Source organism: Lagopus leucura, unplaced genomic scaffold, assembly GCF_019238085.1.
Source record: "Lagopus leucura isolate 7727_CA_CO unplaced genomic scaffold, USGS_WTPT01 Super-Scaffold_739, whole genome shotgun sequence".
Lineage (NCBI taxonomy): Eukaryota > Metazoa > Chordata > Aves > Galliformes > Phasianidae > Lagopus > Lagopus leucura.
The window spans coordinates 17,887,611-17,903,706 of record NW_024962255.1 but is presented as its reverse complement, the minus strand read 5'-3'; the positions used below and the strand labels follow the sequence as shown (position 1 = coordinate 17,903,706).

The following is a 16,096-nucleotide window of genomic DNA, read 5'->3' as shown; positions in this document are numbered from 1 at the left end:
GCTCAAAGAAATAAAGAGAAGAAATCAAGTTGTATATCCTAGCTATATACACTGTATATCCTATCTAATTTGGCTGGAGGTATTGTTTCATACCTTTGCCTATTCTCTGACCAATCTTTTCAAACTCTCTCCAGAAATCTTGAGATTGAAAAAAAACTGGAAGAAAAAAAAAAAAAAAGCCCTGAAAGTCAAATCCAAAGGTTTTCTCTATTTTCACAGAGCTTAAATCAGGTTATATGTTAAGTGCACTTCACAATATTAAACAAGCATAAAAACCCAATGTATTCCACTTGCAAATTTTTGATGCCTCAGGTTTGCCATTGCAAAACAAATATATTAAAGTCATTAAGAGCTAAAGCAGCAGAAAAAAAAAAAAAAGGTTGCTGGAAAACAGTCTACTGTAATTCAATGTAATTTATCCCAGGTTTTTCAGATGTTCCACTATTTGTTTTGCAAAAATGATGCTCTTTAAGGCACCAGAGATGTTCAAAATGCCAGGCTATATCTTTTCACATAGGACAAGATCATTTTAAACATAAAGTTTCCCTATAGATATTTAGTGAAAGAGATTCACTTCACAATCTGCTGAAGAGGAGCAACTCTAACAAATATATCTCCCTGTAACGGGACCTATGACTGCAAGAAAAGGTTTCTAGAACTAGAGGGGGAAGGAAAACACCATTAGTGCCATTCAGTTTTGTAGGATAATGTATCAAAGTAGGCAGAGAATTCTGAACAGGGAGTAAATTTAATAACTCAGAGTTGAAGTTATCAGGATGGCTTTAACACATTTCAGAGAAGGTCAACAGTAACCACATTTCCCCCAGCTCTAACTCAGTTAGAATTTAATCGGCTATGAGTTAGTATTCCTCTGTCTTGAATCTATAAAACTGATGTCTGCTGGAAACCCCCTAACTCAGTTAACGTTAACAGAATTTATTTCACATTCCATTATTTGTTATTCCTCATAATTGTCTACGTGCCACACTGGAATACGGCACTACTAATTACATCTGGGCTGAGGCTTTAACAGCTAAATATATATTAGCAAATCAATCTGAATTTGTGTATAATGCAATCACAGTCCCAATAGATGCAGATAATAAATTCATTTGCTTACATTATGTTTTAATACAGTTATCATTTGTTAGAATTAGACACTGAAGCTGCATTTATTTTCATATTAGTTTGGACACTGTACTCAACTTCTGCATAAATATTAAGTTTACTTTTTCATATCAAAGCTATAAAAACAAAGATGAAACAAAGTTTAGGGTAACGTGGTATTTTTATCACAAAAGCAGCTGCTATATTGCACTGAAAGGTGAATTCCATTTACACCTAATAAAGAAGGTAAACACTGATCTAGTTTCATGCTAACACACCAGTCCTTTTCAGCTTGCTGCCCATGAACTAAACCAAATTAAAGCATGTGGATTCTTTCCCCTGCTTCAGTTGCTAATGAATTAAAGACTATACACACAAAAAAGGTCATGAATAGTTTTAATTTTACTCTCCAAACCTTCTCTTTTTCACTAACTTACCTCTGTTTTTTCCCCTGGCACTGGTGTACCTAAGAGATTACCAAAATAAGGACAGCAAATCTACAACCTTGGAAGTGTATGAGAATCAAGATGTTAACCTCATGCCTGTCTACCCTGTCCCTCCATCTTATTCTTCTACCTTCTCTCACATCCCCTCTCCACATTTCCATTTCATTCACATTGAATTGTCTTTTCTCTCACATTACATAACTGCACCCACATCAGCCCTAATATTTGCCACCTCTGTTTTCTGCCCTGCATTACTAATTAAGTCTTCAAAATACTTCAGTCTGATACTGATTGAGAGTGCTGACCATACACATGCACCCTGATAAAAAACAGAGGAACAGATCTAGCAGAATCAAAATCTAGTTCATAGCTTTTGCCTCTTTTGCTCTTACCATCTTGGAAAAAGACAGCGCTGGGGTAAGATTAAAAGCAATTTGCCACAAGCAAAGCAGTTTCCAAGAAAACAATAAGTAACTTGGAAACCATATGAATTACCTTCAGCAGATCTAGTTTCAGATGTAGTTCCCCTTGAGTAGAAGAACAGAGTGCTCCAATAACAATGCTCATATATTCCTCGTAGTTGATAACTGATAGCTGCTCCAAGATGCTAAGAGTAGCACCCCTGTAGCACTCCTCATCCAAAAATATCTTGATATATGGCACCATTCCATAGTCCTTTAAAACAACTGGGGACAAGTAAGGTATCATTTGTTATTTAAACTATCCTTTACTTGTAGTTCTCAAATGCATATTTTCAGTATATGGTGCCGCATTTCAACAAATAGAGAAGAGTCAAGAAAGAAAAGCGAGTTAAACTGAAGGACACAAACCAAAAAGCACAAGTAGGAATAAAATGACAGGATGACAATGGTCTCTACTCATTAGAGTAGTAGTTTCCCCAATACAATAATGCATGAAATAATGCCTAATTAGTTTTCAGATCAAACATTTCTCCACAGTTTATGAAGGAGACTTGTTTGTTAAAATACACTCTCACCATGCAAGTTGAATGTACTGAGTGGATTCCGGCATTCAGAAGATCCTTTTCACTCCTGTCTTACTCTTTCCCAAAGACTCCCTAACAAACCTCTCCCAAGTGTGCCGAGACTGTGTTGTATCTAAAGGGAAGCCAAAAAATGAAGGGGACAGACTCTAGCAAGGTCTGTCATGATAGGACAAGGGGAAATGTGGTTTCTGACTAAAAGAGGAGATATTTAGATTGGATTTAAAGGTTGGTTTTTTTTTTTTTTTTTTTTTTCCTATGAGAAAGGTAGTAAGGCACTAGCACAGGTTGTGCAGAGAAGTGGTAAGTGTCTTCAAGGACAGGACATCCAAGATCAGGCTGGATGGGGCTCCAAGCAACCTGTTCAAGCTGTAGATGTGTAGATGTCCCTGTTCATTGCAGGTGCAGCAGACAAGATTATTTTTAAGGGTTCTTCCCAACTCAAACAGTTCTATGATCGTGCATATGAGTGTGATCCAATCCATGCCTGATCACATCAGGATTTCAAATACTAGACAACACAGAAAAAAATCTGAACAATCATTGCACAAAACACACATGCACCACAATTAAACACCTTAGAGGTATCTACACAGAAGGAAGCAAAGCAGCTATCCAGTAGGGCTAACTGTGGAGAATGTGGTATCTTTACCACATTTCTTCCTAGAGCAACACCTCTCACTGAAGCACAAAAGCCAGAAATTTTGTTTGTGCTTCCTAAGAGGCATCGTGACCACTTATCATGAAGTATCACTAAGGTCATGCAGTCATGCATCATTTCTTACCAGAGTTTCTCACACATCCCACAGTAAGGGCAGCCACCATCTTCAGCATTATAGCATTTAATTCCTTATCAGTGCCTTCTTCCAGACCAGGCAGAGAGGTTCCAGCTATCAGTGTATTGTTAACAACAGAAATTATTTAAGATTTAGTTAGCTGTAGCTGGAGTATCTTAAACCAAAACAACAAAACCAATCCTCCAGCAAATTCTAGCTCTATACTAACTATTATTTACAGGCTACTTGAATTCAAAGGCAAGCAACAAAACGGACATGGCAGTGTGTAATGATTAGGATGTAATCTGAGATTGGGAAACACAGGTCTGACTCTATGCTTTGCATCTCACATCTCTTGCAAAACTACAGAAAATACTGATAATAGCTATGCTTTTACTTCCCATGTATAAAGCTGATGCAGTTGTCTTTTTTGGTGATACCTAGCAGGTATCACATGATCAAAAGAACGCTTTGGCTTCTGAGCTGTAAATTGGTAAAATATTGTAGCAACAGGGAGTACTTAAGTACATAAACTGAAAGTGGAAAACAAGAACCCCATCCATGTTCATGCATTTTCAAAGGCAAACAGTTCCAGGATCATACAGTGTAGGTTAAGTTTTTGTTAAATCTAAAGACTTTGAAGTTTGCAGATTAAATTTCTGGAAACCAAGAGAGGGAAGCAGTGACCTCTTCACAGTGTTCTCATCTGCCCCTCTTTATTCACATATCCAGTGTCATAAATTACCTAACTGCTCAGTCACTCATTCTGTACTGTTTACATCACCAAGCAATCTAAGGCAGTAAAATGTATCAACTGATAAGTGTAAGATAAATACCACAGATCTCGGCAACTTATCTTGACATTCTTTAAGAACTCTCAAAACATTAGTTCTCTGGTATCAAGAACACAAATCCGCTTCCTTGCATTTAACAGAACCCACACTGTAGAATTTCTGTTGCAATTCATATTCAATATATTGCTTAACATAAATGCATAAAAATGATTCAGTTTTGCTTGCTCCATTAGAAGTTAAATCTAGTAGTTTGAGTTTTTTCTTAACTAAATAACAATCATACTGAAATTTAAATGAATTTCCCAATTCATACAGCACAATTTTACCATTTTACCACACTTTATATAAATTAGCAGTTAAATAAAAACCTTTCACATATGTAAGCATATACAATAAATCAGTTAAACTCAGTTACCACTCCTGGACTATTACCTTTCTGTGAAATAACTATATAGGACGTAACTATATCAGATGACAATAGGTGGCAGTAATTGTGATTAATGTGCAGCCAAAATTCAAGAAGCTACCTTCCATTATCAGTCCTCCCAACTAAGTGTTGTTTTCAGAGAAACTAACTACTTTGAAAAACTTCGAAGACCAGTTATAGAAGAACAGGATGAACAGTACCCTCCAGAGTAATTTATTGTACACTAGTAAAGAGCAGTACATGAACTCCTTAGAAAAGTGCACAGAATGATATACAGTTAGGATTTCAGGGGCACCTTAGTAGGGCTTAGCATGACATAAACATTCCAATTTCAAACTTGGGCCAGTTGGCTTCCAGATAAATCTAGCTACTTGGTATATAAAATATATAAATTAATTGCATTAAGATGCATTCATTCTTATTGGTATACCTGCCTCTGCAGTCATCATGAATGAGTTAAGTTATACCTGACTTCCTTAGGATTTTGGCTCGCTTCCTTAGGAGTGCCAGCAGTAGGCCTAATAGCCCAGAGTCCCGGAAGATGTCGCTGAATAGCAGATCCTTTTTGGTAATGCTGAGAAGGCACCGGAGAGCTGTCAAAGTGCAGAAAGGCACTACATTTTCTTTTATCAAACACTGAACCTTCTTCAGAATTTCATGGGGAATGTAGGACAGGTCTAAAACTATTGACTCTACCAGTCTGAAGAACTGGACCTGGACTGGATGTGGTTTGAAATGGATTATGTCAATAAACTGGTTGATAGGCTGCAGTGTCCATTCCAGAAGAAAGAAGTTCACAGTGTCCCAGGCCCATATGGTACCAATTGCTCCCAAGACTGTTCCACACAGGTGCTGATCATTACTTTTCTGAAAAATTGACTGCAAAACCTGAAAAGCCTGGAGGTTTTTGACTGTCATTCCTGCAAGACAAACAGGTGAGATACCCTTTTTTGTGTGCGTTCTGTTTTTAAACATCAACACTATTTAAGCACTGCAATTACAGTGCTTAATCACGTCCAAGACCAGAAACAAGATTCACATACACATCCTCAGCATGAAATCAGACTTTACAGCTGATGATCAGTTCATTTTGGTTAAGTAACATTCAGATCAGTGGATGTTACAGAAGCCTATGTGCTTAATGTTATCTCATACTCCTTCCTCCATCTACTATAAAGTTTCATTTTACAACCCACCCACGTTGCCACACATATATACTGTACCAGAAGACCGTGTCCATTCATAATCAAACTGAGGTAATTGCGGATGTATAATATTGCCAGAAACTTTCAGTTCAGTCTTCCCACAGGTTGTAAGGCAAGTCAGCATGTCCAGAATCTCATTCAGATAGGGATCTCCTTCATTTTGCTGCAACCCCTCACATCTGGCAACAAAGGTTGGGACAGTCACATGTAAGGACAGCCTTAGCAGTACAAAGTTTTTTGGATAAATCACTAGGCACTGAACACACAAGAGCTACCATTTCTCTCTCTCCTCATTTATTTTGTCATCTTTTTGCTTTCGTTAGCCATCCTTGAAACAGCAATTTCACATCTTGGTGGAACATTCTGAATCAGAACAAAACTTAAAAGGAAAAGGAAAATGACAAGTGGCAATGTAACAGTTCTCTGCAGATAAAGATGATACACTTTAGAAATGAGTATACTTCAACGTACTTTAAAAAAAGGTAATTCTCACCAAAATAATGCCTGTTTTGGTGAATAAAAAATAATTTTTATGAGAAATCAGAAGTTACAACAGACACTTCCCAGGGCTTTTTCACAGTCCAAGCCAAGGTTACATTTAAAAAGTAAAGGCAGACACATGACTGGCAAGGGGAGGAATCTGCTGTGATAACTAATAGAAAGAGCTCACTCTTTAGTAAGAGAAAAGCACTATTGCTTGAGCTTTGTGAATCAAATATAAAACACAGCATGTCTCTCCTCTAAGTAGTGAAATAGGCTGAGCTGTGATCCTGGATGTGCCATAGTTTAGACTGAAGAGAATGCCTGTCTAAAGTCTGATACAACTGTTTTTCATGCCATCCTACTCAGTACTGCATATAGAGGATAATTCTCAAGGAAAACTGCAGCATCTGGGTATGATTTAGTGGCAGAGCAATAGACACTGGAACTTAGGAAAATCTCTCAAGAAAATATTTCAAGCTAGGTAAGAAAAAAACATTGGCAAAGGAAAAAAGTGTCCACTTTCAGTAGGGAATAGTGTGATAATCAGGATTTTCTTTGTTGAATAAAAAATTCTAAGATAAGACAAGAAGAAACTTGGCACAGTTCAGGAAAGTAGACATGAAATTGCAGCCTTGAGCATCTGTATACTCTTTTTTATCTTCGCAGCCTGCATCAGTTAAAAAAAAGATAGGCCTTACTGACAAACATCAGATGCCTTCTCTTACATCATTAGAGCTTCATCAGAAATACCCATCTGTATGGGAACTGCTGAATCACAGCTGAACCTCTGATCACCTAAGGCAAGCAATGACTCAGCCACAGGAGCACAGGTGAAGGTAATTCACCTGTGCTGCCAGAAGGGGTGGAGCCAGGCTCCACCTCTCCTAGACCCATTTAAGAGCTGACTATCAGTGGGGAAGGATCTTTTCTGGGGATCTGCTCTGCTGTAGTTTCATAAGCAAGCCCAGGATATGGGTAAGCATCCTGTCTTTTCTGCTTTGGTGTAATAACTGTGTAGCCAAGCTCTCTGGTACGTCTCATAACTATATCATCTGTACATTAATTGATTTTACGCCCATCTCTCAGCACCTATTTATAAGGGAAAGTTAGACAATCCATAAATGCTATTGTAAAAAAAAAAAAAAAAAAAAAGAAAACCTGATCCAACTGAAGATGTCATTTATTGCCCTGCAAAAAATCATCAGAAATAACACCTTTAGACATCTTGGGATTCATCATCCAAACCACATATCCCTAGATCCAACTTATAAAATAACTCCTATGTATGACACTAGTCAGGGACCTAAGTTCTTTTGAGTGTTTGAGTAGTAGTACAAGAACAGGCAAAGTTAGAAAGGAAACAACAATCAACAGGAACAAAGATCTGGAAGTGGTCTTTTCTTTTAGTAATAAACAAGAACAATGCTTTTAAGTGTTTCTGGGGAAGTGGTATAATGTACTACTTTGACACAAACTCTGAACTTGATTAGTCAATGCATATAAGAAGAGCAAAAGCTTCTACTTTGTACTACTGATGAGTAAGAGAAGCAGTGGGAATTTGTTCCAGTTCAAATTCATCTCAGTTCTGAAGAACGAAGATATAAATTCGGGTGGATTCTGTTTATTTTCTGCACAAAAGAATGATCTGCTTTCTTTCCCTTGCTGATTGTATTCCTGAACTAAGAGTCCATCCTAACTGAAACAAGTGTCCTAGATCTCTTCCAATACTAATAATTGATGAAGAACCTTTGCCATGTGTTCAGTAAGTCCCTACCCCACTTATGGACTAACTACTCTTGAAACCATAAGGAAAATTAACTGTATCAGAAATTATAAACTGCTTCCCCCATCCTAAAATAGCAATGAAAAATTCAACATCAGAGCCTTTGTTACTGTTTTTGCATCCACACAGAATTACACATGCAATTAACATTTAAGAACAGACCACCATGCACTCTGAAAATGAAGTTCTACCACCTTCTAGAAACCCACAGAGCACCTCTATACTTACCTCAGTAAAACTTTTAGCAGGAGTTGGTAGCCATCATTACTTTCAAACTCTGTTAACAAAGCTGATGATATAGGATAGGAGTCTTTCACAAAGCACAGGACAATACTAACAGCTTCACACACATCACAAGCAGGTAGCGTATCAGCCAGTTTAAAGAGATTCTGAACAGCTATTTTAATGCAGTCCACAGCTGTGGGGCAGAAAAAAAAGCAGCTATTTAAGAACTGATAGTCAAATTAGTCCAAGGCTACTGATAAAAATGGAACAAACAAGTTTGCTTCTCAATAACATAAAACATTTAGATCTTTCCAAAAACAAAAAACAGAACACCAAACTTACCTGCAGGCTAAATGCACACGTACGTCTGTTTTTAAAGCATGCACACATTTCTTTGCTTAACCCAGAGAAGCTCACTCTCAAGAACATAAACACCTAGCCCATCCATCCAAGTTCATAGTCTGTGAATTCAGCTGCCTTAGTAGAAGTGGGAAGCAGACATTTGTCATGTGCTAAGTCAGTCACATCCTGTGCAGAATTCACAGATGAATTTTCTGCTTAATGAGGCATATGTATTGAGCCATATGCATTTTGCTCTGAACAACAAAGACTAGTCTTTCTTGTCTATTTGATGGACAGTCCTTCCAGAATAGCTTCTAAATTACTAAACCATTCAGTACTATATTATTCCTCAATAATATACAATACAGTACAATAGTATTCCTCAATCTCTTGATTTAGAATGTTGACAAGCCTCATACATTGAGTCACATTACCTAAAAATAAATAAATACAAACCATAATACATCTTGTGCTAGTCTACATTAGCATGATCAAGTGACATGGACCCTTGCCAGCAGTTTTCTTCTTGAGTATGTAGGAAAAATCCTCAGTTTCCAGGTGTCTACAGGCACTAAATAATGTTCTTGCCCAGAAAATCAGGAACCTGTGCTTTGCAGTTGATTAAGTACCAGATTACATAGAAAAAAAAAATCCACCCTGGAGATTAGTTTCTTGAGAATTCTTTCTCAGGGCAACCTCAAGGAAAGGAGAAGCTAAGTTATGAAACCACACCTTGTAAGTACAGGATGCTGTTTTTGGTCTGAGCCTTTGAAATTGTTCGCAGCACACGGCCTGTGGGTACTTTCCATAGATGGCTACACTGGTCCCAGAAGGAAGCGGCTGCTATAATTAATGACTGAAGCTTATCAGCTGCTAGAAGTTCCTCTACACCTCGCTCCTCTCTGTACATGTTAAGCATTATCTGGAAAGAAAAAAACAGCTGGAATAAACACCTTTAAAAATGCTTGGGAAATAAAGGCCAGCACTAACCTACAGTGATACACATGAAAACTGAAAAACAGCAGAAAATTCTGGGGCACATCACACATAGCTTACAAGGACACCACAGCACCATAGTATCAAAGTCCTCCCAAACATCTGAACATGGGTAATGTAAAATAAGAACTGAGTACTGCAAACCAGGTCTCAGAAACAAGAATTTAAACCATTGGTTGCTCCATCCGTCAGTAGTTTTGGAGAAGTTAAGCAAGGGATGGATGGGGAAATATGAATATTAAAAAACAAAACATCATAGTTCTTATACAGGTACCAGAAGATAAAAATAACTTCTAGTAGGATATTCTAGAGTCTTTCCCAGTTGTAATTACTTTTTTTTATTAAACACAAAAAGCGATTACTGCATAATCTCAGATTATTTAATAATTTTCAGACCTATCTTATTCCTTTGGTCATTTAAATCACTATGAGCTCCAATCCCAAGTCTGGGTAAACATACAAGTACTTGGGGGAAGAAGCTCCCAGAGGGCTATCTCACCTCAACAAGCATCTCCTGAGTTTCATCTTCATTTGTCTCTCCATCACTGTTTTGTTTCAGAGGAAAAGTAAAGAAAATGTACAGGCACTGCAACAGAGCAGCTGGAAGTCCTGATGCAATGATGTTCCACATTGTTCTCTAGGTGAGGAAAAGAAAAGTCAGCTGTGCTTTCCTTGTTTCTACACACTAACAGTAGCCACAAAAGCTGAATCAGCTACTTGAGAATTTCATTCTTATGAGTGCACATTGCAATCATACCACAGCTCTACAGACATGCCTAGAAGCAGCAAACACACTGATCATATATTGCCATGGCTGTTCCTAGGGCTTTCCACCCCAGCAGAATTACACAGCTTTGACAGATCCCATACTCCGCGTAAAGATATCTGCAGTTGATAAAGCATGCAACCTGCAAACTAAAGCTAAAATAGTATTATGACAGAGCCACCTTTATCATTAGTTCAAAGGAGATGCCCTGTAGCTATACAAGACTGGAAGGACAGCAGTATGAATTCTCCAATCCATCCTTGTCTCAGCATAACAGTAATTTAGCTATAATTTTTATTTTTGTAACTTACCAAATAATTGTACAAACAGTTATTATCCCTTTTATAAATGTAAGGCACTGTTTCTCTGCAGTATTCCTCAGCACTTAATTTCTTTCTATTTCCACTAATCACTCTGTACAACTTAGAGAAGTGGCATCCCAGAGTGCCAGTTTGGCATGCAATAATCAAAATAAAATCAGCAGCAAACTAAAGAAAAGAGCGGGGTATGTGATATGAAATTTTGTGAGAGTTTGTACTGCAAAAACATGATTTTATATCTGAAAAGCACAAATCTCATTAGAAACTTCACTCTGTGTCCAACTATAAAGTTTCTTTTGTGACACAGACTAGGTCTACTAGAATCATTATCTGAATAAGACAAACTGCACAGCCAGATATCAGGGGCAAACACATCCCTCACACCCCAGTATCAGGCTGTAATGCTGATAGCAGTCTACACTGAGAGCAACTATACAGGCTCTACACACGCAGGGGTGCTTCAAAATGACAATCCAACCACTGTGTTATGAGATAAACAGTTCCTTACCAGTTAGTTGCTTGCTAGATAAGTTGGAGCAAAAGAAAAGTTAAGAATCAGAAGACAACTAGAAAAAACAGATTCCTTTCTTGTTTTGCTCATCAGGCATCTGAAAGCACAGAGCACTTCCTTCTTTTAAAAAAGCCTCAACTATAAACCATGTCACGTCCTCTGACTGTGTACCTGAGGCATGCTGATGCACAAAGCTTTAGGAACAACACAAATTATAAGATCTATAAGCTCCACTGGTGGGGCAGCTACCCTCTCAGAACAAAAACAAAAAAAATCCCCTGTAGTTATCTTCTCTTACCAAGTCAGTCCGTGAGAGCAGATACACTGATTTCAGGAGCAAATGGCCATCTTCTACTTCCCCTTTCTGTTGTAGCAAATGCTCCAAAGCCAGCCGAGCTTCCTCTGTTAGTACAAAAACAAACTTCAATTCCTTAACGAAAGGTTAAAATATTGCTCTGATCTTAACAGATCTGACAAATTTTATAAAATTATATTAGCAAGAGCCTAATGAGGTGAATGAAAATACATTAAAGGGTTTTGATCCAACATTGGGCTCAGGCCAGTTTATGTAAAATGCTTTTCATAAACTGATGAGCTTCACTGGGAATATCATCTCAGGTCACGAAGTTTGCCAGCTGACTAGTGCAAAGAATGCCTAACAGCCACCAGGAAAGTCATACAAGGCTAGCAGTATTTTTCACATTACAGAAAGCTCTTTGGAATATGAAGTGTAGCCTACTCTTTCACTGCATAGCAAGTTCTGAAATAAGGTCAGCATGGCATACAAGGCCAGATCTTCAGTGCAGTTGTACAAAACCAATGCTAGCTGACACCTTCTAGAAGATCTGGCTTCCTATACCTAGCATTTTCTATTTTTTTTTTTTTCTTTCCCTCGTATTAAGCATACCACTGCAGCACAAAAGATGGACAGATGATAGCAAACTCCCAGTGGATGAGCCACAGGATCATTACCTGCAGATTTGCCATTAAGAGTCCTCTTAATCTCCTTTGTCAGAAGCTTGGAAACCTCACTGGCTAGCAGCTGAACACTAGGGAATACAATTACTCCAGCAGACTGTTCCCAAGCCTGAAATCCAAGTTTGAAAAACTGTTAGAATGCCTCTGATAAAGCATGACTTTGATGGATTGATAAGTACCAATAAATACACAAAATTAACATTCCCCCATAAGTTTCCAGTTTTGTTTGTCAAATACTTCCATTGGAAGAAGCACTACCACCACAAATACAGCAGTATACCTGGAATTACCATTGTGGATGCCCCATCCCTGGAAGTGTTCAGGGCCAGATTGGATGGGGCCCTAGGCAACCTGGTCTAGTATTAAATGAGGACACTGGCGGCCCTGCCTGTGGCAGGGGTGTTGGAGATTTATGATCTTTGAGGTCCCTTCTAACCCAGGCCATTCTGTGATTCCATGATTCTGTATGAATCATGCAATGTACCTGCCAGACAGTATTTACTTTATTTTCTTCAGTGGATACAATCATAACTGTGTAAATGTCTGTCACAGCCCCTGTGCCAATAATTATTTGTATCAAAAAGCATGCTTGTGCTTTTCCAAGTTATTTGCTCCTCCTTGTTCTGCTGAGGGCAGACTGCAGAGAAGCAGTTTCATACCCACACAAAGCAAATTGTAATCAGAGAACAACTCAGGCAATAAGGTGAGTACTTTCGTTTCACTTCATTAGACTTTCACATAATTGTCTTCTCTGAAAGTGCCTCTTTTTGGAAGGCTACGTGAGAGTGAAATGCAGGTGCACAGTGTCCCCAGTAATTCATTCTAAACAAACCAACAACATTATTCAATCAAAGGTTCAAAACAATGCTACTTACAGATCAGGCCACTAGCATTTTTGTTCAATTCAGTGGGTGATCACCCTGCGAGTGGGACACTAACCCTAAAATATGGTCTCCTCTAAAAACGGATTAGTTTTTAACATATGAAGATCTGTATCTGGAAGAAAAATCAACCTCACTCTGTTCCAAAATGTGTGCCTTCAGGGGAAAAAAAAAAAAATAAAAAAATCAAGTAATGTGATGTCAACCTAATCTGTTCTCTCTTCCTCTCAAGCCTGGCTGTTTCTAGATGTTTAAGATTCTGCCACAAACTCCTAGTCTGCTCTTACCATCTGTTCTTCCTACTCACAGGCTGGGGGAACAGGCAGCAAAGTACAAATTCCCAACTGTTTTATAGAGCATTACATTAGAATTGCCTATGCTGAACAACAAACTGTTTCAATGTAAGGAGGATGACATTTCCCTCTGAAGTTTGAGCAGAGCTAAAGGGAGAAATGCTAAGCTGAAAGCCATCCATGTAATAGAAGATTCTAATGCTTTCTGAGGCACCAATAGGGAAGACACAAAGATAACATGAAAATGTCTCCCAGCCTACTGCTAGATAGCTGACATTTTTCTCTTCTCCTTCTGCTTGAAGGAGTGTCTGTGAGTAATGAGCCTCCACATCTCAGCTGGCTCCTGGTTAGTGCCTTCTCTACATCCAGTAAGATCCAAACCTCTCAGACAGTGATACACCAGCACCTGTATGGTTCAATGAGGAAAGGACAGATGAAAATCCTTAAGGGAGAAGGAGGACTTGCATAGAGCCCAACTAAGAAGAAACAGAGTAATGAACATAACAAACAGCTTTATAACAGATCCAACTTAAAGACATGCTTCCCAGGCCAAATGAGGGACTTAGCACAAAGTAGGAAGCTATCAGAAGAAGGAAGTAAAGGTCATATGGGAAAGGACATGATGACGCATACATCTGGTCCTAAATGCCTACAAAGCATCTCAAAGATCTTCTGATAAATTTGAGAAAAGGGAAGGTGAAGAATTCCTTTCTTAGAACACTGAAGTGTTAAGCCAACAAGAAATGCTCATTTTGAATATATTTTGTAAACATAATATCCTTTAGAAATTTAAAATAATTACTTTGCTTCAGCAAATCAATTCCTAGAAATTGCAACACACTGCTTAGGAAAGAGGGAGCGGGCAGAAACTATATTACACATGCAAGCAATCTTAACTGGAATCAATTTATATCTTAAAAACAGTAAGGTTGTATGCTTTCCATGCAGTTTCAAGAGGAGGAAGGAAAGGAACCCTGAAAACTGTCCTAGGAAAAATAGAAAAACCACATCCTAATTAAAACGGAAAAAGTTGCCCCTCACTGTCTCAGAGAAATAATAGTGCAATCTGTTGTAGGCTATTTAAAAAGTAGATCCATGAAATAAAGCAGGGTCTCACTACAGAAAACTGAAACATTATCAGTCCTGACTCTATTCTGAAGAACCTTATTTGAAGACAGAGGAGAACACTGACCCTTTTCAAGGCCATAATTACAGGAGCTCAAAAAGTTGCAGCGAGCTCTCAAGAGAGCCAAGTCTGTCCATGTACTTGTAGTGCCATATGCAGGGAGAGAGACTGAAATTCATTTTCAGTGGCAGGAGAACATGCACACGCGCGCACACACACACACACAGGAACAGTTCTACTGCCCAGATACAGCTCTTGGTTCAGAAGGGACACAATTCTGTGCAAACAAATTCATAAGATGAAGTTGTGAGAAGTGGAAGTTTCACTCAGTCATTATACAAAACACATGTAGAACGATTCAGATTAAATGAAAAATCACTTCTGAGACTCCAGGCAACGTACTCGTTACCTCTACAGACCCTTCAATTCCTTTTGTCTGCACTGCCTTGGATCACAGTGAGCTTGCATTCAAATGCAGTAGTTGCCAGATACTACCAGCAACTAAATCCACACTGACTTTGTTTGCATCATAATGATCCTAATGACCTATAGCATTTTCAAAGCCCTCTATTGCACAAAGATTTAAGCTTCACAGGTTCATTCTTCACACAGAAGAGTGAAATACTTTTGACTAATAGAAATTATTTCTCCTTTGCCACAATGGACAGCAAAGATTTCATAGCACTGAGCATAGTGATTTCCCTGCACACACACATTTAAATACGTTCTTAGTAGCATCACTTTTTGTGTCCTACAGTGCTCTCACATAGACAGTTACCAAGTCTAACAACATTTTTTCCTCATCATTAAAATAGTTTCATGAAAAACAAGCTTTTGTTTTCTTTTTGAAAGGTTTACATAATGAGTTCAAAATCTCCTCTACACCTTCCCCTACTAAATATCATAGGTAATTCAGGAGGAAAAACTGTACTACATGGCTACAATACATTTAAATATAGGACAGGTTTTCTGCCTCTCTCAAGATTATGCTGTGCTATCCTGTCTCTGTACAGCTCACTCAGGCAGCTCACTGCATTTTTCACACACTACCAAAAAAATAGATCAACCAATAAGGTTCCAATGATCAAAATGCTTGTCTAGTTTCAACTTTAAAAATCGCCATGTTAGAAAATGTTGGCTGATGAGAAGGTCTAGGGAACATGGCAGAGTAGCTTATTTATTGAAGCGTTCTACTTCAAAGCTCTTTTCTCATCCACAGAATGACCTTCTGCTTTTCATGCTGCAGTTTCCCTATCTGTAACAACACCTCTCTCTAGCACTAGAATTAGACATTAGTGCTGCCCTGTTAACCCCAAAATCCGCCCTTTCACACTGCAACCCTGCACTTCCCCAAGCTAGCTGCATACCACAGTCACATTTTCCCCAGACAGAAATATGCCCAGCCTCCACTAAGTAAGAGAATAGTAGAGGCATACATGAAGTAACCACTTCACAGTGTACTCACCTTGAAAGACACCTCTACCATCAGTGTATTCCAGCAAGCTAGCCATTCATATAAGCAAAGCCATGCTCCACTATATTTTTTCATGCTAACACAGGTTAGTTAGGTGAGAGGTAAACATGACGCTGTATCCTCAGGCTCTCAATGAAATAAAAGAGCCCACTTCCTAGCC

The 16,096-nt window shown here is 38.4% G+C and overlaps 1 protein-coding gene across 2 annotated transcripts in view; it reads right to left on the bottom strand.

Moving 5' to 3' along the window:
- WDFY4 (WDFY family member 4) overlaps positions 1-16,096 on the bottom strand; it is a 129,970-nt gene that overhangs the window by 103,254 nt on the left and 10,620 nt on the right. For both annotated transcript variants that reach the window (XM_042863041.1, XM_042863040.1), the window contains exons 4-12: positions 12,157-12,271; positions 11,483-11,586; positions 10,087-10,224; positions 9,324-9,513; positions 8,253-8,442; positions 5,777-5,937; positions 5,021-5,473; positions 3,342-3,446; positions 2,049-2,239 (exon numbers count right to left, since the gene is read on the bottom strand). In XM_042863041.1, coding sequence (XP_042718975.1) covers positions 2,049-2,239; positions 3,342-3,446; positions 5,021-5,473; positions 5,777-5,937; positions 8,253-8,442; positions 9,324-9,513; positions 10,087-10,224; positions 11,483-11,586; positions 12,157-12,271 — 1,647 coding nt within the window. The remainder of the gene's footprint in view (positions 1-2,048; positions 2,240-3,341; positions 3,447-5,020; positions 5,474-5,776; positions 5,938-8,252; positions 8,443-9,323; positions 9,514-10,086; positions 10,225-11,482; positions 11,587-12,156; positions 12,272-16,096) is intronic.